This window comes from Hippopotamus amphibius, chromosome 12 (genome assembly GCF_030028045.1).
Source record: "Hippopotamus amphibius kiboko isolate mHipAmp2 chromosome 12, mHipAmp2.hap2, whole genome shotgun sequence".
Taxonomy (NCBI): domain Eukaryota; kingdom Metazoa; phylum Chordata; class Mammalia; order Artiodactyla; family Hippopotamidae; genus Hippopotamus; species Hippopotamus amphibius.
The window spans coordinates 9,789,382-9,813,698 of NC_080197.1; the positions used below are offsets into that span (position 1 = coordinate 9,789,382).

Sequence of the window (24,317 nt, forward strand, 5' to 3'; positions counted from 1 at the left end):
TCCATGTATGATTAAACCAAATTCTTACCTTTCCAACTTGGGTTGTTGACTGTAATTCTATCTTTTTTGGTTTAGGGAACTTAAAACAATGCCAAGCATTTTCAAAGGAAGACTCAAAAATTGGAGGTTAACCTTCTTTCCTTCAATAAGTTTTTACTGATGGCCACGAATATCAGAAAGATGATCAAGTTGATATATTTTCTGCCTTGGGTTGTCCAAACACCCAGGTGAACACATTTATCAGCTTAGCATTCTATTTTGCTTGCATTCTCGATGAGCTTACAAAAAACTCTTACAAGCTGGGAACCCGATGAATAACTAATCAAGAAAATACAATGCTCAAATGTGGAGGAAGGGTTTATAATTGCACAGTTCCTTACAATGAAGTAAATGCTAAATAAAGACTCATGCCCAGAGGCACCAGGGAAACACTAATCAAAGACTATGAAGGCTGAAGATTTCATCATTTATTTAACATTTATTGAGCATTTACATCATGTGAGGCAGTTAATGGAATAAAATACATAGAGACTTACTGTAGAGATGTGTATACCTATAATATTATACACACATACACAATTTTAGAAAATTCCAGGCATCTCCATGTCAGGATGATGCAATCACTTTGAACTACACATCTTTTCCATTAGTAAAGTCCATATTGCAAAAAATTCGAATAATGATTATTTTGGCAACACCCAGTTACTATGACAATACCCATTGCTGATCCATGGGAGATCTAAGAGGACTGTTTCAGTAATAAAATGATGTTATCAGACATTTATGGCTTGTGGGGAAAAAATGCAATCGCTCCTCCTTTTGATATTATCTCTGAGTATACTTGCTTTTAATCTACCTTTTTCTATATTTAGTATTAAGTCATTTTAAAGTTTAAAAAAACATCAAAACGCGAAACCCAAACCAAAAATCAAGTTCTGCACTGCGACAATAAAGCAAACCTTTTGAGTATGAATCCTGGAGGTTATTATTTAGCACTTAAAGGAAATAAATCATGGTGAGGGCATAAGCTGAAATTTGGGAAATCTGAAGGCCCCGTAGGAATTGAGATGGGGTGGAAAGTTGAATATACCACCATTTACCATTCTTCAGATATCTCACAACTCCATTTCAACATTTCAGTGAAAAAGGAGATGAGAGCGGACACCAGTCAAATCTCAGTTTTTTTGTTTTGTTTTTGTTGTTTTTTGGTAGATGTAAAAATTGAGCCAAAATATTTCACTGAAAAGATTTTCCTCCCGGGATTGCGAGGATATCAACTTTACAAAAGTAATTTTTGGAGCACACTACCAAATACGATCGTTGCCAAACGGTTACGGAAGCTCCTAGTTTTTAGTAAGTACACAATTCTTTTTCTTTTTCTCTCCAAGGACTCAGATAGCTGAAGCGAGGATGGATCCCCCTCGGATTTCGTCCATGATCCAGCCAATCTGAGCCCGGATGCTAATTACTTGCTCTCCCCCGATGAACACGCCTTTGTCGCTTGTAGGGCCGGACTACAAAGCCCAGAATGCCTCGCCCCTCCCTGATCAATGAGGGCTTATTTAAATGATCTCTGAGGTCTTGGACCCAGGCCAATCAGCTGTCAGGGCTCATGATAAATCGCAATGCATTATTGATAATAATAATTACTGGGACATGCGCGTTCCGGCCGAAGGGGGGTAAATTTCCCAACTCCAGGAATTTGTGGCGGAGTGGGCAAATAACCGCGGCTCTCCAGGCGCCCCGATGCTCGCACCATGTCGAGGCGCAAGCAGGCGAAACCCCAACACATCAACTCGGAGGAGGACCAGGGCGAGCAGCAGCCGCAGCAGCCGACCCCGGAGTTTGCAGATGCGGCCCCAGCGGCGCCGGCGGCGGGGGAGCCGGGTGAGCGGGGCTGGGGGCGCACGCCGCGGGCGGGCAGTTTCCGGGACGCTCGCAGGACCCTCGAAGGCGCGGACTTCGCGGAGCCAGCGGCTTCCACCGCAGCTTGTGGAACCGCGATCTGGGGGCTCAGTTCCAGAGGAGAGCGGCAGCCTCATTCCCTACCCCCACCCCCGCCCTGGTTAATTTTACACTTTTATCGCGTCTCCCCTCTTGTGTAAGTTTCACCCCCAGGTCTCGCTCTTATTGTAAAATTGACCCCCAGCCTCTCCTCTGTCCCTCATTCTTGAAAGGCTCCCTTCTCCGTGTCCTCTGTCCCTCTCTTAATTGGTTCCACTCCCCTCACTAGTAACCTCCCCCCCCACTTGTAACTTAGGCTCCCCTCCTCCCTCCCTGGCGCCGCTTTTAAAAGAAAGACCCCGGGGGTCCCCACTCTTTCCCCCACCCATTAGGGGCTTTGTAGGAAGCTGGGGAAGGGGCGCACCCTTGGAAGACCTCCCGGGGGAGGACGATCTGTTGCACGCGCCCCTCCCGGGCCAAGGGGGGGAGGGAGCGCGACCTCCCCCCACCCCCAGGAGCTGGGGTGCGGGCCACCCGCGCTGCGGAGGGGATCGGAGGGCCCGAAGAAGTGGAGGAGAAGGGCACAATATTTCCCTTTTTTTTTAATTTCTTTTTTGGTTTTCCTCTTTTCTCCCGGGGCTACGCCGCCTGCCGATCTTCGCCCTAACCTTTCGGGGCCTGACCTCCAGCCATCTTTGATTTCCGACTTCCTAAAAATAACCGCGGCCGGCGGAAGGGGTGCGGGCCCCCAAGGGGCGGGGGTCGCGGGTGCACCGCAGCCCCGCTGGGGTGCAGCAGCCTGGCGTTTTGCCTGGCTTTTCTAGGGCGCCCGGCTTTCCACAAGCGCGCCCTGGGGGCCAGAGGGGAGAGGTCGGGCCGGGGCTGGGCGGTCGCGGCCAGGGCGAGCTCCGGGGGCTGACCCGGCCCACGCTTCCGCGCCGCGCGTCTCCAGGGTCTAGAGGAGTTCGGGACCCCCAGCCCAGTCGGCAGCGGCAGCGCGAACTCCTCTCTTCCTAATCATTTAACCCAGGAGGCTTTAGGAGCGACTCGATTTCCCACTATCTCCCCTCCATCCTGGCCCGCCAAATTGTCGCCTGATAAGTTTTTAGCTTACGCGTGGGGGGAGGGGGCGTTTTTAACCTCCTCTGGGCCTTGTTGGTGGCTTCCCTCCCCTCGCCGCCTGCTTTCTAACTTCCCAGCCAGCGATGGGGGTGTGCGCGGCAACCCCAGACACGTCGAGCCACGACTGCGATGGGAAGCGGTCGCTACTTTTTGGTTACCGTACTCTTTATTTCGGGGAGGGAATGTGGTATATTTACTAAATTTATGATATAATGTAAATCCCTATTTTCCTCCAAATAACACTTTTCCAGGGCAAATTAAAGAGATCGGCTTGACCGAGGGGGCGGCTGTGCGTTTTCGGGCGTCGGATAGTCAGGGCAGCGTGCACCCGAGGTCGGAGGAGGGTGGACTCTCTTTGTGCCTTTGGAGGGGGTTGGGGGGGAGATTGGAGAGGCTTCGTTGCCTGGCCCACCTGGAACAAAAGGGTTAACCCTCCGCCCGCCCGCCCGCTCGCTTCCTCCCGAAAGGAGGGGCGAGCTCCTGGCTCTGACCCCTCCCCTGGTCCTGCTCTGACCTCCTCTTCCCCCTACCCGCTTCATTTTGGGTGGGCGCACTCAAGTGGGGCTTTTGGTGGTGTTTGGTACCTTAGGGGGAGCTTCTTAAATTAACGCTAGCTGGAGTTTGCAATCAGTTAACCCGAGCTGGTTAGGATCGCCGGCCTGGCTGTGCGCTCCCTCCACGATTTGGGAGGGGGAGTTGCTATTGATCGCTTGGGTTGAGTGGACCGCCGAGCTGCGCGCGGCCGCCCCCTGGAGGCCCAGCCTGGAACCTCGCCCTTCGCTGAGAGGCGGGTCCCCTCGCAGGTACTGGCTCACACCTGATGGGTGGGACGGGCTGGGGCAGGGGGATGGAGAGCGCTGAGCTGGCCGAGGGACTCCGATTAGTTGCTTGCGCTATCCCTGGCTGTGCCTTATTTTCTTTGCCAAGTCTTGGAATTTTTGGAAAGAATTCTTCTATCCTAGAATGTGTTTGCAGAGCCCCCAGTTGTCACCACGGGACGGAAGGTAGTTTTCCCAAGCAGTACATTTTAATGGATGCATTTTGTATTTGAGCTGCTTGTGTGTGTGTGTATCATTTAAAAAATCCAGTTTAGACTGGTCTTATTTTGCAAAGCCAATCTGAGACCCACTTATAAAGAATGCACTTTTTGAGGGAGGAAAATGAAGTGTGGCGATCAATTAGCAGATCAAAAAATCTGCAGGTGGTCAGGGAACTCAGGCAGTGTACAGGAAAATTAGCATTTTCTCAAAAGAGTTTCAAATGCCCTTTGTGCTAAACTGGATTACAACCATCAACGATTGATTCCCAAATTTCAAGTAACTCCCTAGCCCTAGTTTCTAAACTGAAATGGCCTACATTGGCGGTAAGGATTCTGAGAATAGGGCACTTGGGAGCTTCTATTTTAATTGAGGGAGAGGGAAATCTTGTTGATTGTAGCCTTAATGTTGCGGGCGGACTTTCTGTGTTTCCATCTGAGTTTCTGCAAGACAGAGACTACAACTTGCCCACACCGCTTTTGTTCTGTTGGAAAGAAGTTGCACAAGTCAGTGCTGGTTGGTCCTTGAAGCCTCTGCTGCCTTCCTCACGGTGGGGAGTTGGGGAGCCATCTTGGGAGGGAGGGATAGAGTTAATGCTTCCTCTTTTTAAATGAAGTTAGGTTTTTTGGTAAGTTTTAGAGTGAGGTGGGCATTCCAGTCTGGTTGTAGAACTTTCAGCTGTGTAATCTTGATTTGTGAGGTTTTGGGTCTTTCCTCTGTACCATGGAGATGAAACATCCTGTTTAGATAGTTTCAATTATAGAAGGCCCACTGTGTGCTGGGAATGTGATCAATAATTAATTTTGTTCAAAATAACAGTGTTTTATTTGTTATTGTGTCAAGATGGCACTGAACTGCCAAACCGAGATAATTCTGAAGTTTTATCTGTAGCGTACTGTGTGCCAGACACACCAGGCTGGGGACCTCAACACAATGTCTGTGATTCTCATTTTTTCTCATTTTAGAGTAAACTTCAATTCCTGGTTGCAGTGGCTTGCCCAGGGTTTCCTTGTCCTGTTTGATTTGAGCCTTGCTCTGAATCCAAGAAGCTATGTTTATCGTGGTTTTAGAGGAGTTGCTTGTGGGATGGAATTTTCTGTCAGTTTTCTATCAGATGAAGGAGCCATGGTGAGTGTTTGGCTGGTTGAGTGTGATCTCTCCTCCTCCCTTTTAATTTTTGAGACTTGCCTTTGCGGCTTTAGAGTAAGAGGTCCTGGGAATCAAGTTAGAAATAAAGCAGAGTTTGCATATTGTGCTCTGGGCTTTACTGCCCTGGGAAAAATTACGGGAAGAGTTCAAGACGTTCCCTTTTTCATCATCCTTAACCTGTTGTGCTTTTGATTATTTAAAAAAGCATCTAAACATTTTTAAAAGCCTCTAAATCCAGATAAGAATTGCATCTCCGATCATTGCCATCCCTTATTTTTCCCCCAAATTTTGAGTCTGTGTCAGGCTTTGTTCTAAGGGGATCTGGAGAAGGAGGCGGCAAAAAAGCTCCTGCCTACATGGAGTTTGCAAATTGCTTAAAAGATGAGTTCCAGTTTGAGGCAAAATAGGACATATCTCTACAGCATAAATAGCAGAGCTCACACACCTTAGCACAAAGAAACTTTGATCCTCTTCCTTTTTCCTTTTCAGCACACTTGAATTTTGATCCAAAACCATTTGGAATAATTTTTTTTGTACCTTAATTAAGTAGAAGCTTAATTACTGCTCTAATTTGCCACCTACAAATTGAGTTAAAGGCTTGTTCCTTAAGTGTTTCTCAGATTGCTGAATTCAGATGTAAAATTAAATTGGTAAAAGGGCACTTTTCTTTGAACTGGTTTAGCACTTAAGGACATCTCAATTTCCTTCTGTTTTTTGGCAAGCAGTTATCCTGTGGGTGGGGGTGGGGTAGAAGATATTATGTACTTTAGATAATCTACTCATTGTAGTTCTTTTAATACAGGAATGGGGGGAGGGAGATAAGCTTGAGGCATAATGCTTTTCTCAAGATATATAGGTTTGTTTCTTAAGCATTTTCACTGGCTCCAGAATTTGACTGGCCTCTGGCAGATGAGCTTTTCTTCCTATACAATAGTAAGAGTATTTTCTATCCATTTGGCAGTGATTGAATCTAAGCCCCCTGCTGGGTTTACTGCATTCTTCCAACTTATTGGATAACTAGATGCTGAGATAACATTCCTAAAATTCGGAGTGGGGGTGGGGTGGAAGGATGGAAGATCTAGTTGCTGTGTAATCCCTCTGAACTTTGCTTTTTCCTTTTGGGAAGGGTTAACTTAAGCATACCCAGCAATTGTTCATAACAGAGTCCTCTTACTCTTTGGCAAATACGCTTTCAGTATTTGCCAATGGTGGTCTGGATGTCGAAGTACTTTTTACTGCACCAGCAAACAGAGCTCCTGCTGTTTGAAGACTCAAGTGGGATGTTGCCAGTATTACTTGGAGGCTACAGAAGAGGCGAGCCTGTGTATACAGTGCAGGCAAGCTGGTATTCAGGTTGTAAATCACTCTTGGGAACTGTTGGATCCTTCTAGGGCAGGGAGCTTAACCTTTTTTGTGCCATAGTCCCCCCCTCCAACAGAATGTATTTAAATGCATACGATAAGATACATAGAAATACCAAGGAAATAAATTGCATTGAGATAACACTTAGCAAAAATGAAAACATTTGTGTTATAGTAACATGTGCTTCTTTATGAACACAATAAAGAAGATCTAACAGTCAGGTAACCAGAATTTCCAGTAATGCAACCGCATTGACATCATAGGAAAATACCTGCTTTCTGTTAATGACATAGGCACGGGTTCTGCAAATAAACTGCTGAGGTATGTTCCCCACACTTATAATTGAAAGAAATGTTAAATTTTAGTTCAGCTGAGTGAAAATAAGTGCCATTTTTTTTCCTATCCAATTTCATTGGCCCCAGTTTAAAGAATATGTGCTTTAAACCCTGCATTGTCAGTGAGGGAATATTGTCCCCCAGGAGGTGAAAATTGTTTTCTTTGTGGGGGGGACAAAAATGTTACAGTGGCCTTTTGTTTGTGGCATTCCAAAGGACCATAATGCATAGACAGATATACAGTATATTTGTGGTATTAAAACTTCGGTGGGGGGGAGGGAGTGGATTAGGGAAAAAATACTTTTAAAGCTTGCCTAAAGGTGTAAAATGAAAAAAAAGTTCGAGAAACTGCTCTAGAAGAAACGATTATAAATTAGGCCACTAACTTTAGTGCCCTTCTTCAATAGTATTTGAGACTACAGTCCCTGCTCTGTGTTTTCTAGCTAGCAGTAGAGGAGGATGGTAGTAGTATTGCTTTGGCCCTTAACAAGCAGAATGGGTGTTTGCACCTGGGCTTTGTTAGAGATTTCCAGGAATAGAGTGGCTGAGACAAGAGGTGTAACATGCTAATTAAAAAGAAGCCAAAGTACAAAAGAGTATACAATTTAAAATTTCTCTTCCACCTCTGGCCTTGCTCCAAGAAGCAGGGGCCAGCCACAGCATCTCTTGTTTGAGAAGTTTGCCATGTTCACATATGTATCTTCATCTCCAAATACAAAGTGGGACCACGTTATCTATACATCCTGTTCTCTATGCTTTTTTTCCTCTTGTTGAAATCAATCTTGGGCAGTTGTCCTATAGAGCAAGCACATATAATAAAGATCTACTTTATTTTTGTAGGCTATGAAGTAGTCATCTTTTTTCTGTATCCTGATTTATTTAATAAGAACTGTGCTGATGGACCAGAGTGTGTCCATTTTTGTTCAGGCCATTTGTTGCTATGAGGCTTGTATCCAGGTATCATGAAAGTAAATTCCTAAGGAGGGAATTGCTAGGTGGAAGGAGAATTGCACTGAAATCATGTTGGTGGATTGTGCTCTGAAGAAGTTGTATCTATTTATATGAACCTACCTAGTGTGTATTTCCCTCCCAAGAGAAACTTTAAGTTTCATTTCTGAAGTTCTTGACACATAATTGCCAGAATCATGCTTCCAGAAAGATCATGCCACTTAACACATGCCCACAAGCAGCGCATTACAAGTCTTGGGAAAGTGTACCAATAGATACTATCTTAAGGATTCTGGGAATTAATGAATATTTTCAACTTGATTCTTGGAAATTTGATTGCTTTGGAGCAGTTGTGGAGCTGCAAGGAAGGAGGTATCTACCTGCTACACTCCAGGTGGAAGTAGCAGGGGTGTATTATGTCCTAACTTAAAGCCCCTTCACACTCCAACCTGAGGGTTCAAGCTTTCCTGTCCCCCCTGGGGTTTCTGTGAGAGGAAAGAGTTGCTGACTCAGCAGAAGAAACATATTACCTAGGAAGGAAGTGTATATGAAGGAAGAGTTGAAAGGGAGGGACTGGGTCCTGCACACCTGGGTTTTAACCTTGGTGCCGCAGTTAACCAGATATCCTACCTTGGGGAAGTTAATGTCCTCTGTGCCTCCTGTTTCCCCCTCTGTTAAATGTAATAGACTCTATCTCAAGGTTGTTAATAACATGTAAATTACACCTGGTACTTAGTACCTGCTCAAAAGTTGTCTATGACTAGATTTTTCATTGTGTGTCCTTGGGTAAGTCACATTACCTCCGAGTCTGTTTTTCTCATCTATAAATGGGGCTGATGTTTAATCGGGTTGGATGGGTGTAGCACAGAGCACGGGGCACCTAGAGGATTCTAGTCTGGACTACAGGAGGCTATCAGGCTGCTCATCTTTTCATCATCAGACCCCTAACCACTGCCTTGCCCTCAGTAGAAGGTGAGAAGTATTGTTAAATGAGTGAGGCTTTAAATGATTGTTTTCAGCAGCCCTGGTTGCCCAGGTAACCAGAGAAGCCACAGAAATAAAAAAGGTGAAGACACTGATGTTCGCTGAATAGCGACAGTATCTGCACTTTCCCCAGATCCTAGGATGGTGCCAGGCTCACAGTCAGCACTCAATAAACAGTTAAATCATATCACTTGTGGTTGTTGTGATTTTACACATTTAATGGAAATTCTGAGGGGTGAGCCCACCACATCAAACCTGTTATGGATGGATTGATTGGTCCTGACCTGGTTTTTTTCTCTTGGCTCACCCCCAACCCACATACACCTTGCAAAACTTCCGATTATTACTTAGTTTGAAATTAGGAAAAATTAAGTCAATTTATTAAGGCTGTGCTATGGAAATTTAAAAGAACCAGTGTTTGAAAATCTGTTGGAAAATAGAGATCTTTCTAAACAGAAGTATGCTTTGTTTCAAAATCAGTCCCTCCCCCCAATTTTTAAAAAAAGATTTATTTATTATTTATTTATTTTTGGCTGCATTGGGTCTCTGTTACTGTGCACGGGCTTTTCTCTAGTTGCAGCAAGCAGGGGCTACTCTTCATCGTGGGGTGAGAGCTTCTTATTGCAGTGGCTTTTCTTGTTGTGGAGCATGGGCTCTAGGTGCGTGGGCTTCAGTGGTTATAGCACGCGGGCTCAGTAGTTGTGTGGCTCGTGGGCTCTAGAGCACAGGCTCAGTTGTGGCACACAGGCTTAGTTGCTCTGTGGCATGTGGGATCTTCCTGGACCAGAGCTGGAACCCATGTCCCCTGCATTGGCAGGTGGATTCTTAACAACTGCGCCACCAGGGAAGTCACTCCCCAAAATTGTTGACTGACTTCTCAGTCAAAAACCCATGCTGTTTGGAAATGTAATGAGTCATGAAATTGAGGCAAAAGGGGTTAGTTTGCTTTAAAAAGTGATAATTTTATTTAAAAGGTAAATGGATACTTGTGCATTTCTAATAGGTTTTGTTTTAAACATGAATGGTCACATGTTACAGACTGGTTCTATAAACTATGTCCACCTACCTTCAGTTTCCATGTCAGGACATGTGGAAATTCTGCATCATTTTGTACTGTGGGTAGACCAAAATTTACCTTTTTTTTTTGTGGCTGTAAACATTTCTGTGAAAAATACCCTTCTTTGTGGGTGTTTATATATGTGTGCAAATGTCTGTGATTTAGATCTGCACACCTGGAGTTGCTGGGTCTGAGGTGTACGTATACGACTTCTCAGTGGTAGGGTGTACACATAGTAGGATAGGAAATGAGAACAGTAAAGCAGCTTAGAGATTCTCCACCCACCAGGACCCAGGCATCTGGCTAAAGCACAGTCCCTTGATAGGCATTTTAATGTGCAGACTAGCAGTCACTGTGAAGGAAATAGGACTCAATTGCAAAAGAAATCCAGGGACCACTCATTTTTAGGAATAAGCTGCCCCGAATAGGACTATTGTTTGATTTTGTATAACAGCAGAAGTTGCAAATAGAAGTCGAGGAATAAAATCTACCATTCCCGTCCCTTCCTTCCTTTCTTACAATTCTTTCTTTGTTTAATGGCTTATTAATCCTTTAATGCCCTGTAAGGCATTTCTATAGGTTTTTCATAATCAGGAAGGTCAGTGAAATCTTTTTCTTGGACGTGGAATCTCTCCCTTTTTTTCAGTGTGTTTTTTCTTGTATGAAAATATTCCTCAGACTATCTGCTTGATCTTCCTGTGTATGGTTCTCCATATTTTAGGTGACGTTAGTACTACCATCATAACTGTTGGCACCTTTACACTTTGATTGTCCCTGGTGGGAAGGTACACTCACCACATTGTCTGAATGAGTGATTTACTGCAGTTTCGCTTTCGATGAGCCCTGGGTGGAGGTGAGCAGCCATGAATTGAGCAGGTTTCCAACATCATTTTTATGGATGGCATGAAATCCACTTGCCTTTGCAAGCCAGCTCTCAGTGGGAGGTGGGGGCCAGAGCTCCAAGGGGATTGTTGTAATAAATTGTATGCGTTTCCCAGGGCTACCTAAATAAGTTGGCACAAACTAGATGGCTTAAGACAAATGTATTCTCACAGTTCTGGAGGGTGGACACCTGAAATTTAGGAGTGGCTTGGGCTGGTTCCTTCTGGAGCCTCTGAGAGTGAGTCGGTACCAGCCTCCTCCCTACCTTCTCTTGGCTTCCAGCCATCCTTGGCTTGTGGCCACATCACTCCTACCTTGGCTCCACAGGGACGTATTCTGTCCCGTGTTCCTTTCTTTTCTACCTCAGGATACCAGGCATTGGGCTTGAGACCCACCACCCTAATAACGGTTGCAAAGCTCCCCGCCCCACTCCTCCCCAAAGAAGGTCCTATGCACAGGTGTAGGGGTTAGGATTGGACAGTCTGGGGGGTTAGGATTGGACCCACTATGTAAGCGCTTGGTTCACTGACACGCTTTGGGTGTCTCGTTCCCTTACACAGTCTTCTGTGCTTTGGGACACAGATCATGAAAACCTCTGGATCGTGAGCTGTGGTTTTTCCCAAGAAATTGCCCCACATCTTTTCTTGGGTAGAGTTCTTAGCTTTTCCTCTCTTGTTGCAGGTGCTCCAATGAACCACCCAGGGAGTGGCGATGATGTGAATGTGGACGGGGCAGGGATAAAGAGGCCTCGGCGGGAGGAGACTCATATCTGTGAGAAATGCTGTGCCGAGTTCTTCAGTTTCTCGGAGTTCTTAGACCATAAGAAAAATTGCACTAAAAATCCACCTGTCCTCATCATGAACGACAGTGAGGGGCCGGTGCCCTCAGAAGACTTCTCCGGGGCTGTGCTGAGCCACCAGCCACACAGCCCAGGCAGGAAGGACGGTCCCAGGGAGGATAGTGGCAGCTCAGGGGACACGAAGGAGAAGCCGGGGGCAGAGTCCGTCGTGTACTTAAAGACGGAGACCGCCCTGCCGCCCACACCCCAGGACATAAGCTATTTACCCAAAGGCAAAGTGGCCAACACCAACGTCACGCTTCAAGCACTGCGGGGCACGAAGGTGGCCGTGAACCAGCGCAGCGCGGACGCGCCGCCAGCCCCCCTGCCCGGCGCCAGCAGCATCCCCTGGGTCCTCGAGCAGATCCTGTGTCTGCAGCAGCAGCAGCTGCAGCAGATCCAGCTCACGGAGCAGATCCGCGTGCAGGTGAACATGTGGGCCTCGCACGCCCTCCGCTCGGGCGGCGTGGCCGGAGCCGACTCCCTGAAGACGCTCGGTGGCCACGTGTCCCAGCAGGTTTCGGCGGCCGTGGCTCTGCTCAGCCAGAAAGCGGGAAGCCCGGGGCTGCCCCTGGACGCCTTGAAACCAGCCAAGCTACCTCACAGCAACATCCCTTCTGCCGCCAGCTCCGCGTCCCCGGGGCTGACGCCCTTCGCCCTGAAGCCGGACGGGCCCCGGGTGCTCCCCAACGTCCTGGCGCGCCTCCCGGGGGCGTTGCTACCTCAGGCCCCGGGCTCAGTGCTCTTCCAGAGCCCCTTCTCCGCGGTGGCGTTAGACCCGTCCAAGAAAGGGAAAGGGAAGCCACCGAGTGTCTCCCCGGTGGATGTCAGACCCAAGGACGAGGTCCTCTACAAGCACAAGTGTAAGTACTGTAGCAAGGTTTTTGGGACTGATAGCTCCTTGCAGATCCACCTCCGCTCCCACACCGGAGAGAGACCCTTCGTGTGCTGTGTCTGCGGCCACCGGTTCACCACCAAGGGCAACCTCAAGGTGCACTTTCATCGGCATCCCCAGGTGAAGGCAAACCCCCAGCTGTTTGCCGAGTTCCACGACAAGATGGCGGCAGGCAGCGGCCTTCCCTACGTGCTCTCTGGGCCTGTCCCCATAGACGAATCTGGGCTCTCCTTAGACAGCAAACCCGTCCTCGTGACGGGGACCCCCAATGTAGGGCTACCTCAGAATCTCTCTTCGGGGACTACCCCCAAGGACCTCGTGGGTGGCCCGTTGCCCAGCGACCTGCAGCCCGGGCCGTCTCTGAAAAGCGAGGATGGAGCCATCCTGCCGGGGGTGGGGCCCAACCATAATTCCCCGCGGGTTGGTGGCTTCCGAGGGAGTGGGACACCCGAGCCCGGCTCAGAGACCCTGAAACTGCAGCAGCTGGTGGAGAACATCGACAAGGCCACCACTGACCCCAACGAATGTCTCATATGCCATCGCGTCTTAAGCTGCCAAAGCTCCCTCAAGATGCATTACCGCACCCACACCGGGGAGAGGCCCTTCCAGTGTAAGATCTGCGGCCGAGCTTTCTCCACCAAAGGCAACCTGAAGACGCACCTCGGGGTGCACCGGACCAACACGTCCGTAAAGACGCAGCACTCGTGCCCCATCTGCCAGAAGAAGTTCACCAACGCGGTCCTGCTGCAGCAGCACATTCGGATGCACATGGGCGGTCAGATTCCCAACACGCCTCTGCCGGAGAGTCCCTGCGACTTCACGGGTCCTGAGCCAATGATGGTTGGTGACAACGGCAGCACAGGCGCCGTCTGTCACGATGATGTTGAAAGCATCGGTGTAGGTGAAGTCTGCTCCCAGGAGGCCCCTGGCAGCTCCTCGAAGGTCCCCATGCCCCTTCCCGGCATCCACTCAGCCTCACCTACTCTAGGGCTGGCCTCGGTGGCTTCCCTGGATGCCCCGGTGAAGATGGGTCTCGCTGGTCTTGTCCTGCAGCGGCAGAGCAGCCGAGAAAATGGTTCGGTGGAGAGTGACGGCTTGACCAACGACTCTTCCTCCTCGGTGATGGGGGACCAGGAGTATCCGAGCCGAAGTCCAGATGTCCTGGAGACCGCGTCCTTCCAGGCAGTCTCCCCAGCCAATAGCCAAGCGGAGAGTGTCAAGTCCAAGTCTCCTGATGCTGGTGGTAAAGCGGACAGCTCCGAGAACAGCCTCACTGAGATGGAAGGTGATAGAGCTTTGGATTTAACTTAGGTCCATTCTGGGCACAAGGTCATCCAAAAGGAACCTGGGTTGAACTTGGCAAATGGAGAGTGTGGTATATGTGAATTAGCTCCTCTGTAGGGCAATTAGCCTTCCTGTATGTACGTCTGGATAGAGGGTAATGGTAACTACCTCTATCGTAGTGCTGACATGCTTTCATTTATGATGGTTCTTGCAAGTTGGGTATGGGCAGCTTATTTATTTTTGGTTGCTTTTAATTTTTGTGTTTGAGCCCTGTGGTGGCAGCATGGGTAATCTTCAGTTAATGCTCCAGTGAAAGAACATTTGAGAAAGTGAGCACTGTTTTTTGGCCAATGCGATAAGCCATCGTTCCTTGATTCTGAAATCCCACTCCCTAATGTGAGATTTACACATTAATAACTCTAGAGGGAGAGAGAAGAATCTAACCTGCTTTAAATGCACATGTAAATTGTGGGGTGCCTGTTGATGGCATTAATGGTAAAATGGGGGAACAGCAACATCTTTAGAATCAGAAAGATGGTGTCCGCGCATACTTTGAAGGTAACTTTATGCAAGAATTTGAACTTGGAATTGCATTGCATGTGATTGTGTTGCGGATATGTGTTTAAAGCCAAAATAGTAAAATTTTCTTAAGCGTTGGAGTCATCCTCCATCCAGATAAACAAATAAAAAGAAAGCTGCTCCCAAGGTATAAATTTCCCGAAAGTTATTTCCAGGCTCTCAAACAGTGGGGCAGTTGTGGTCAAAGCTTCTTTTTTTGGTTTGAAAAATGAATGGTTATGGAATGATAATTTGGGTTTTTTTTTCCTTCTGTGCATACCAGGTCGGAGCAGTGGCCCACAGACATTTATCCGAGCCCAGCCAACCTATGTCAAAGTTGAAGTTCCTGGTGCATTTGTGGGTCCCGCGACCATGTCCCCAGGTATGACACCTTTGTTAGCTTCCCAGCCCCGACGACAGGCCAAGCAGCATGGCTGCACAAGGTGCGGGAAGAACTTCTCATCTGCGAGCGCGCTTCAGATTCACGAGCGGACTCACACCGGGGAGAAGCCTTTTGTGTGTAACATATGTGGGCGAGCTTTTACCACCAAAGGTAACTTGAAGGTGAGTTTCCGTAGGGTTTCAGCAGGGATGGGGGCTCGGTGTTAAAGCAGCATCATTCATCCATAGTAAATCCTTCCATTAAGGCCAGATGGGATATTAACATAGTCCTCTCTCACCGCTGGCTCTCGAAATATTGTTCTTTACAGAGAAACAGACTCGGGGCATTCCCTGGTGGTCCAGTGGTTAGGACTCCGTGCTTCTACTGCTGGGGCCTGGGTTCAGTCCCAGGTTGGGGAACTAAGATTCTGCAAGCCACACAGTGCAGTCAAAAAGAAAAAGAATAAAAAAATAGACTTTCTCACATTATAACTTCTCTGAAGTCGGGATGCTCATTGTAGCCAGTGCCTGCATGAAATCACACAAGTCTGGAAACACAGTTGATGTTTGTCATGTGTTATAATGTAGTATTGATAAGTCCTTTGTGGATTTGCCTGTGCTTTCAGACTTGATGACCACCCTGTATGTTGGTTTTTGTTTTCCTGGCCTGCTAGGTTGAAATAAATACCATTAGTTAAACATATATATAATGCAGGGTCACTGGGGTTAAAAGAAGAAAGCCTCCAATCTGGGTTATTGGCTTTTCTCAAAACCAAACAGCTGGATCCTTCCAGAGAATGTCCTGTATCTATTGTTATGATAAGTTGGTTACACCTGAGTTTACCTGGGAGACTGTCCCATGTAGGGATTGAAAGTGGCCTGTGTAAGGACAGGCCTCTTGTGTTCCCTGCGCTGGCAGGTGGATTCTTAACCACTGTGCCACCAGGGAAGTCCCAAAACTTCGTCTTAAAGTTGACCTAGAACACCTCACGTCATTTTAGAAATTAAAATTACTTATTTTAAAAACCTATATTCCGGGCTTCCCTGGTGGCGCAGTGGTTAAGAATCTGCCTGCCAATGCAGGGGACATGGGTTCGAGCCCTGGTCCAGGAAGATCCCTCATGCCGTGGAGCTAAGCCCATGCGCCGCAACTACTGAGCCTGCCCTCTAGAGCCACAACTGTTGAAGCCCGAGCACCTGAGAGCCCGTGCTCTGCAGCAAGAGAAGGCACGGCAATGAGAAGCCTGCGCACAGCAAGGAAGAGTAGCCCCCGCTCACTGCAACTAAAGAAAGCCCGTGTGTAGCAATGAAGACACAATGCAGCAAAAGAATAAATTAATTAATTTTAAAAAACCTATATTCTTTTAATTTTTAGTCTAGGTGGCAAAAATGTCGGAGGAACATGAAGTAACTTAATCTGTAATCCCAACTTCAGAAATACAAAGCTTGAACTGGTTCATAGGCCCTGGAATCAACCTGGGGAAGGTCCGGAGCTGCTATTGCTGCATAAGTGGCTTTGGGCAGGTGGCTCTTGTGCCTCGGTTTCTTAGGCAGGAGGATCATGGTAATGACCTCAGGGTTGTCCTGGAGATTAATTGAATTGTATTAATGTTTCAGATGATGCCAGGAACATCTTAAGAACTTCCTAGGGCTTCCTAGGTGGCGCAGTGGTTAAGAATCCGCCTGCCAATGTAGGGGACATAGGTTCGATCCCTGCTCCAGGAAGATCCCACATGCCATGGAGCAGCTAAGCCCGTGAGCCACAAAAACAAACAAAAAAACTTCCTAGAGTGATTAAGAGCAAGTCACTTCTGAGCCCGCTGGGATGATAACTACTGACCTCTAAGGATGTCAGTGACGTTACGTGAGAATGCTTGAAACCCAGTACCTAGCACATTCTTCAACTCTTTATAAAGAAAGGGATTTGAAAACTCAGAGCTGGACCAGGAAAATAATTGTGGAAAGGAGGCCAGGTTGAAGGAGCAGTAAGTGGTAGGATCTCTTTGCTCTTCAGAAGAGTCCTTGCCTTGTCTGCCACCTTAGATGAAATAACATTCATTCCCTGTGGCCTCGTGTAACCTTCCCAGCTGGGTCTGTTTTTCTCCGTAGCAGTGATTCCTCTTGTTGACAACACTATGTAGTTAGCATGTCAGCTCCATCTGGCCAGGCTCTGTTTTGCTCGAAAATTATTAGCTCAAATTTTTATTCAAGTAATTGTTGATTCACGAAAAGGGGGAAGTCCTACAGAGGTGCTTACACACTTTGCTAGTTTCTCCCAGTGGTAGAATTCTGCACAATAATAGAATAAATAATAACCAGGATATTGACATTGATGTAATCTACTGGTCTTAAAGATTTTCCCATTTTACTTGTACTCAGTATCTGTATGTGTTAAGTTCCGTACCACTTGCTACCTGTGTGTAAGTTCTGTGTTTGCAAATTGTAACCCTAGCACTTGAAACAACACTGCTGTGTAGTAGGTTTAGACAGAGGTGCACATGTGAACAGTGGGATGGGGAAAGTCGGAGTGTGTTTTCCCCATCTTGGTAGCCCTTCCTTGCCTCTAGGCAGGAATGTGGGTCCACTGTTGGCCAGATGATCTGGTTTTTTTTTTCCTCAAGAGAATCGATATCCAGATTTTTAAAATATGAAATCTAATTTTAAAATACAAGTTTAGATAGACCAACCCATAGGCAGACTTGACTTTGGTTTGCCAACATGCAATCCCATCTCTGTTTTAGTGGAAACCTTTCTGTCCCTCTTCCCACAGGTCCATTATATGACACACGGGGCCAACAATAGCTCGGCGCGCCGTGGCAGGAAGCTGGCCATCGAGAACACCATGGCTCTATTAGGAACGGATGGGAAGAGGGTCCCCGAGATGTTTCCCAAGGAAATCCTGGCCCCTTCAGTGAACGTGGACCCTGTTGTGTGGAACCAGTACACCGCCATGCTCAACGGTGGTCTGGCTATGAAGACCAATGAAATCTCCGTGATCCAGAGTGGTGGCATTCCCACCCTCCCAGTGTCGCTGGGGGCCAGCTCTGTGGTGAATAACACCACTACCTCCAAGATGGATGGCTCCCAGTCGGCCATCAGTGCCGAGGTGGAGAAGCCAGGAGCTGCCGACAGCGTCCCCAAACACCAGTTCCCTCACTTCCTGGAGGAAAACAAGATCGCCGTCAGCTGAGCTACAGGAGATCGCACATCGAAGGAGCAATGCAGACAGTGACCTCTCTAGAACTGTAGCTTTTTTTTTTTTTTAAAGACCCCATCTCCTCCTGTTTTCTTCCTGATGTGCAAATAATGTTTACAGTTGTGACCACAACCTCAGGCACGTCCTACAATCACAATGTTGCTATGCTGCTTTGCAAAAACAAAAACAAAAAAGAAAAATCAAAAAAAAAAAACATACTAAAACAAATACAGACTAGTATTTTTTTTAATTTTGGAAAGAAGCGGGTCTTGCAAAGTAGTTTTGTTACTTGCAACAAACTATATACATAAAACCTTTGTACAACCTAGAGTAACTGTTTCCAAAGACTGTCACCTCTTTCAGGTTGGAAGGTATTGAATCACCATGGAGAAGATAACTGTTTGGGGGGAGGGATGGGAGGGTACTGTATACTTAACTTCTGCGGTGACTGTATGCGGGTAAATGGACAAGGTCTGTCGTCTATTTAGGGACCTATTTTGTATTCTCCCAACCCTGCACCCATTTTTCTTTTCCTTTTTTGAATGTAATTTTGTTTTTTAAACCAAGGTCGTAGAATTCCAAAATTTTTTTCAACCTTGGAACCTTAAGTAGGATGCCCTCAAGTGGACTGATTTTAGTCCTTAGAGAGTCAGTGTGTGTGTTGCTGCTTATTTAAATACAGTTCAGTTGGAGCCCCAAGAGTGCCAAGGTCCTCCCTATGCTTTCCAGATGCCTTCTTCCTGAAACCGGGAGAGGCGAGCACCTGAGCAGGGAATCTCAGGTGACTTAATATAGTTCACCAGTGCCTACTCTCTTGAAGAGTTGGGTGTCCGTTCTTGAAGAAACAAACTCATGGAAGGGCGTGTTTTCTTATTATATATTAATAACCTACTAATTTGTACCAAAATTTCCTTGATTGTGACTTCTGCCAAGTAATTAAGAAGATTTTTTTTTTCTGAGTATTGCATGAAGGCTACCAAGTTGGAACAGGCAAGTCCTGGATGTGAAAGCTTTAATTTATCTACCTCATTCATGTGTTATTTTTGTAGCTATAGTCTCTATTTTCCTATTTGATGACCGCTGAAGTGTTCCTAGGCCCTGTTGTAAACCGAAGAGTTGATGTATTGGTGGGAGCAGCTGGAAGTTCAAGATGTTGTTGTGATTCTCTTTTTCTTAATCCCCCCTTTGTATATGTGATATTAAGCAGACGATGAAGCATTACTCTTGAGGATTTAACAAGGAAGGAGAAAGAAAGACCCACAGTTCTGGGTGAAGAAGTCTTTGCGCCTCTATGTGGAAGAGTGGATTGCGACTGTTCTCAAGTCTGTCTCTCGGTAATTGCACCTGACTTTAGGATCCAAAAAACATTTTTTGTGTTGCCAAGTTGTGCCTTTCCTTCTGGAATTGTAAGTGAACACAATAATAGTACCTGTTTACACTGTGAAGTGGATATTGTTACAGAAAATACACCAGAGGCTTTCTCACTTGTTAAGCTAATAATGCCTTGTGAATGTATGATCTACGGAGAAACCCCTGTAGTTTTTACCTGCTGATGCTGTCTGTCTGTTGGAGAATAAATTTTGGATGTTCTTTTTTTTTCACCACCAGGCGTGTATGTAAGTTTTTCTGGTAGTTTTCTGTTCTAAACCTGAGTATCCTGGACTTCCCTGGTGGTCCAGTGGTTAAGACTCTGCGCTTCAAATGCAGGGGGTGCAGGTTCGATCCCTGGTCGGGGAACTAAGATCCTGCATGCTGTGTGGCACGGCCAAAATATTTAAAAAAAAAAAAAAAAAAAAAAAGTAAACCTGAGAATCCTTACTTGACAATCATTTCCAGCTTCCTTGGAACCCTCTGGATCCTGGAATCAAAGCTACATATCTGGTTACATCTATGCTTGACCCACTACTCAAGCACACAACTAACTGGTTGGTATCTTTTTTTTTTAAGGCACTTTATCAGAGTCCTCTCCTTCTAGAGAACTTTGCTTGTATTCGCTTGTGACTGTGGAAAGCTTATCAGGCCCTAGATGATCCCACATCTCAACCCATCCTAACCTGGTTCAAGTCACTGGGCAGAGAGACAGGTTTTTTTGTTTGTTTTGGGAGGGGTCTACACCATGCGTTCGTTCCCTGACCAGGGATCGAACCCATGCCCCTTGCAGTGCAAGTGCAGAGCCTTAACCACTGGACCGCCAGGGGATTCCCAGAGAGACAGTATTTTTAATCATCTCACACTTAGAATAGGCTGGCTGCTTGGAAGGGGATGGGCTGAGAATCACATAGGAGGTGGCATTTAATTACAAGAGAAGAATCTTAGAGAGGGTGGTGGGAAAAGTGTTCCTTGAGGAGAGACAAGGGCCAGGACCCTGTTAATGTCCTTCTGGCAAAGTACCCTCTTGCCTTCTGCTGTGTTTGTCTTTGTAAACCCAATCCAAGAACCAGCATCAGGCTCATCACGTCATGTCATGGATGTGGGTACCGCAGCATCCTGGAAAGGAGTCTCTTGACATCCAGGAAAGGTCTAGGAGTTGTGTCCTTAAGGGCTTTGATGTGATGAGCTCTGCGTGTCAACTTCCTTTGTAGGTAGATACCCTTCTTCCTGAGGTTTGATGTTCTTTGACCTCAACTCATCTAAATTTAGGATGAAGCAGCCACTCTGCTGACTGAGAATAAGATAAACCCAATCATTTAGAGAACTGAAATGGATCTAAACTAAAACACCCGAGTCCCAGGTATTTAGAATTTCCATCCTTTCTCACATTTGATACTAACCTACAGTTTTATGTCTTTCTAGATTCGAATGAGAATTCTTTTACTTAAGTGAAAAATACGTTTCCTCCTCTCCCACATGTTTTAGACATCTTTCCAAGGTAAAGCCCATTTCTGGCTAATCCTTTTTGAATATCTGCAGTAATACAAAAATGTTTAATCAGCTATTGCTAGACAGTATTCATGTTTCCTTCAGACTTTGATTTTGATCATCTTTGTGGTCTAATTTTTCTTGCACTTGAATTGACTCCAGGGTGAATGCCTACTTGAGAGATTGCTACGACAAAGATTATAAATGTTTCCACGTGTGCTTGCAGTTGTTTCTGTGTGTGTGTGTGGCTATTTTCTCAGCCCTAATCTTGAAGCCAGTTCTCTGAAGTGTGGGTTGTGACAGCACAGCTGCCATAGAACTTAACTCTTTTAACTTGAGGCCTGCCTGCCTGCTGTGTCTTTCTCTGTGCGTTCTGTGTACTCACAACTGTTTTTGATACTTGATGGATGGTGTGAGGGAATCTCAAATGTCTTGACTTTAAGAATAAACTTCCCATTATTTGTCAATTATATCTCAATAAAGCTGAAAAAAAAAGAATAAACTTCTACCTTTTCTGCTGGCCCTCTGCCTTCAGTTGGCACCCCCAGAAGCTGTTGAAAGGCAAGTGTTCTGGGAAAAGATCTTTTGCTTTGCATGGAGTCCATGCATTTGCAGACGGCCTGGAGAAAGTGTGGGGTGGGCCCGTCTCCAGGTGGAAAAGTTGCACCTTTATGGTGGCAGAACTTGCCAAGAGCCATTGACTCAGGTGACAGTTTAGCCAAAGCCTAACATCAGGGAAGGTGTTGAAAATCTGCACATGAACCTGAAGCTCTTCACTAGAGTTTCAGAAGTAACTCCCACAGCAGCATGGCCTGTTGTTCACAACTCAGAAGATTCCTTGAGCTTAAACAGGAAAGTTACATGTCTGGATACATGGAAAGTCCAGAAACAGAATTAGCGAGGAATTAGATGAAACGGGTACATTTCAAATCTGGGGAAAAGATAGGTTCATAATGAGAACACTGTCTTCACTTGGGCAAGAAGTCCCAGGTCAACACTGTGGTGAGGTGCCTGCCCTAGGGCAAGATGCCATGATACCTCATCTGCAAAACTGGGGCGATAGTTGGTGCAAAGGATGATGGTGTGATGACGCATTTTTATGCCCATCCAGTCTGGGACATGGTAAGCCTTCGGGATGTTTCCGAACCAGCTGTCTCCCCTGTTTGGTTCAAAAATTGACACTGTCCTACTTAGTTGGGGGTTTTGTCCCGGCCCTGGTTCTGGTGGATTCTCTTGGGACTGAAGAAGGACGTTGTGTGGGTCAGAAGGCACCAGGCGGTGGGTAGCTCCTTTACCTTCAAGATGATGAGGTTCTTGGGACTTCCCTGGCGGTCCAGTGGTGAAGACTCTGTGCTTCCAGTGCAGGGGGCATGGGTTTGATCCCTCTGGTCAGGGAACTAAGACCCCCACATGCCACACAGTGTGGCCAAAAAAAAAAGAGAAAGATGATGTGGTTCTTTGCAGCTCATAACCCAGGGAACATGCATGCAGTGGCATGCTTCATTCTCTGATTAATAAACTGCACAAAGAAGGGCTGGTGGGGGTAGTTTCTAAGGTGGGTTTTCTGTGTGTCTTCAAATATGGACACATGAGCAATAGTTTTTCAGCAGGAGTTACAAGTTCATTGGGTCCTGGGTGTATATTTTATCCCGCTCCCCACTACTGCCTTCATGTGGTTGGAAGTTACAAAATGGTAGAACCTTGCTGGTTCTAGGCTGTTTCCTTGGTGTTGGGGAAGCTACTTTGAATCCATCGAAGAGCTATAGTTGGCTAACCTCATGATTTTGACCTTGTCTTGACTAAGATCTAAACACCCCGGCAGCTGATTCATACCTTTGCTTTCTTTGCTCCTTGGCACCACTGATTTTATGGATTCTGTAACCATTTAAATCATTTAAAGGGGCACTTTTTCCAGTGGAGAAAGCACATGCTTCTTGTGGAGTAATTATTCTCAGTCCTAGCTATTCCCCCAGTTCTGTTTTCTTGTTTCCAAACAAAATCATTAACTGCTTAAATAAGGAATGCTCATTTTCTATTCAAAGAAAATGAGTTAGCTTTCAGAGCTATTAAAGTCTCCTAATATGATCAAAGAAGCAACTGCTTTTAGTCTAGGGGTTTATGCTCTTGGCATCCATGAAAATTCAGATTTTTGCCTAAAACAAAACACCAAAAAAACCCCAGGTCCTTATCACTTGGCTGTAACTAATTCCAACTATTTCTAAAAAGCAAAAGAAAAATGGAACATTAGTTATACTAGGCCAAAAGGAGGATAAGGAAGTACATTTACCTCTCAAAAGTGGACGTTGCAACAAGGTATTAAGGTAAGACATATCAAATGTGTTTAAAAGAAGCATCAAACTCTCCGTTTTAAAGTCTAAATATATGAAAGTGACCTTTCTGGGAGAAGAATGGCCATCCCAAATGACTTGTATTTTTCCCCTCTGTTCCCCTCCCTTATCATTTCCACCCTCCAACCCTTTCTTTGTAAACAATCTTTTGTTTTGAGGAAAGAAAGTTGAAAGAAATACCAGTGTTCTAAAGACAAGGCATGAAACAACAGATATGAAGGTTTGTTTTATCCTGAAGGGATAATTGTGGGTCCTTAAATTAAAAGCAATGAAACAAATGACCATCTATATCATCTGGTGCTGAGTGCTATAGATATATCTGGTGTCAAAGTTAGGTTTGGCTTTTCCTATTTACTTCACCTGAACCAGATTTTGGTTTTGTTTTTCTTTTCTTTTCTTTTTTTTTTACAATGTTGTGTTAGTTTCAGGTATACAGCAAAGTGATTCAGTTACACACATACCCATATATATATTCTTTTTCATATTCTTTTCCGTTATGGTTTCTCTATACTCCAACAAAGATGAAAAAAGAAAGAAAGCCTACAGAATTCAGGATAGAGTGGAAATTGGGTGGCTTCTTAGATCTGAACCATCTGATCCTGCCACCACTCACCTTCATCCCTACGTGTTAAAAAAAAATCTATCATGTTTTGCTTTTTAATGCTTGCTGACTACTCTGATAACTTTCAGGCCATCCTGGTGGGAGAAATTATTTTCACTGACCTTCCTAAATGTCCTGAGTTAATTACCATGTTAGTGGCTGATTCTGTCCTCATCTTTATGCAGAGGAGAGGAAACTAATGGAATTTAGGATTGCTAATCTTTGGGATTCCACACAGCAGGAAATTGTTTTTAAAAATGGGGGGAAACAGAAGGGAATTGTTTAGGGTGCCAACTTTTTATCAAGAATGATACACGAAAGCACAATATCTCGTTCATGTTGCCCTGTTCTGTTATCCACGTGGCATTTTGCACTCTGAAATGTTTGCTTTCTTTTTTCCTGTCTATCCTGTTAAAATATAACATTTTAGAAGGGGAAAAATCAGGACTTCTACAAATGTCAAGGGAACATGCGTCCAAGATTTTATCAACAGTCTTACAACTGATTAAAAGGATAATTGAAAGAACGCCCCAATTT

At 45.8% G+C, this 24,317-nt stretch overlaps 1 protein-coding gene across 2 annotated transcripts; it reads left to right on the plus strand.

Annotated features, from left to right (window-relative positions):
- The first annotated feature begins 1,591 nt into the window (after positions 1-1,591).
- On the plus strand, positions 1,592-18,153 carry SALL4 (spalt like transcription factor 4). Of its 2 annotated transcripts, none has more exons than XM_057702931.1 (4): positions 1,592-1,887; positions 11,502-12,521; positions 14,679-14,959; positions 17,547-17,966. In XM_057702931.1, exons 1-4 carry the CDS (start codon positions 1,758-1,760, stop codon positions 17,964-17,966), a joined length of 1,851 nt encoding a protein of 616 aa, XP_057558914.1. In that variant the 5' UTR covers positions 1,592-1,757. The 2 variants fall into 2 exon arrangements, with proteins under 2 accessions (XP_057558914.1, XP_057558913.1); XM_057702930.1 differs by having other exon boundaries at positions 1,758-1,887; positions 11,502-13,838; positions 17,547-18,153.
- The last annotated feature ends 6,164 nt before the right edge of the window (positions 18,154-24,317 follow it).

Excerpts from the sequence above, each read along its gene's own strand:
- SALL4 (XM_057702930.1), top strand. The coding sequence starts at position 1,758 with ATGTCGAGGCGCAAGCAGGCGAAACCCCAACACATCAACTCGGAGGAG. Across the intron at positions 1,888-11,501 it reads GCCGGCGGCGGGGGAGCCGG|GTGCTCCAATGAACCACCCA; the intron begins GTGAGCGGGGCT and ends CTCTTGTTGCAG. Across the intron at positions 13,839-14,678 it reads CAGCCTCACTGAGATGGAAG|GTCGGAGCAGTGGCCCACAG; the intron begins GTGATAGAGCTT and ends TGTGCATACCAG.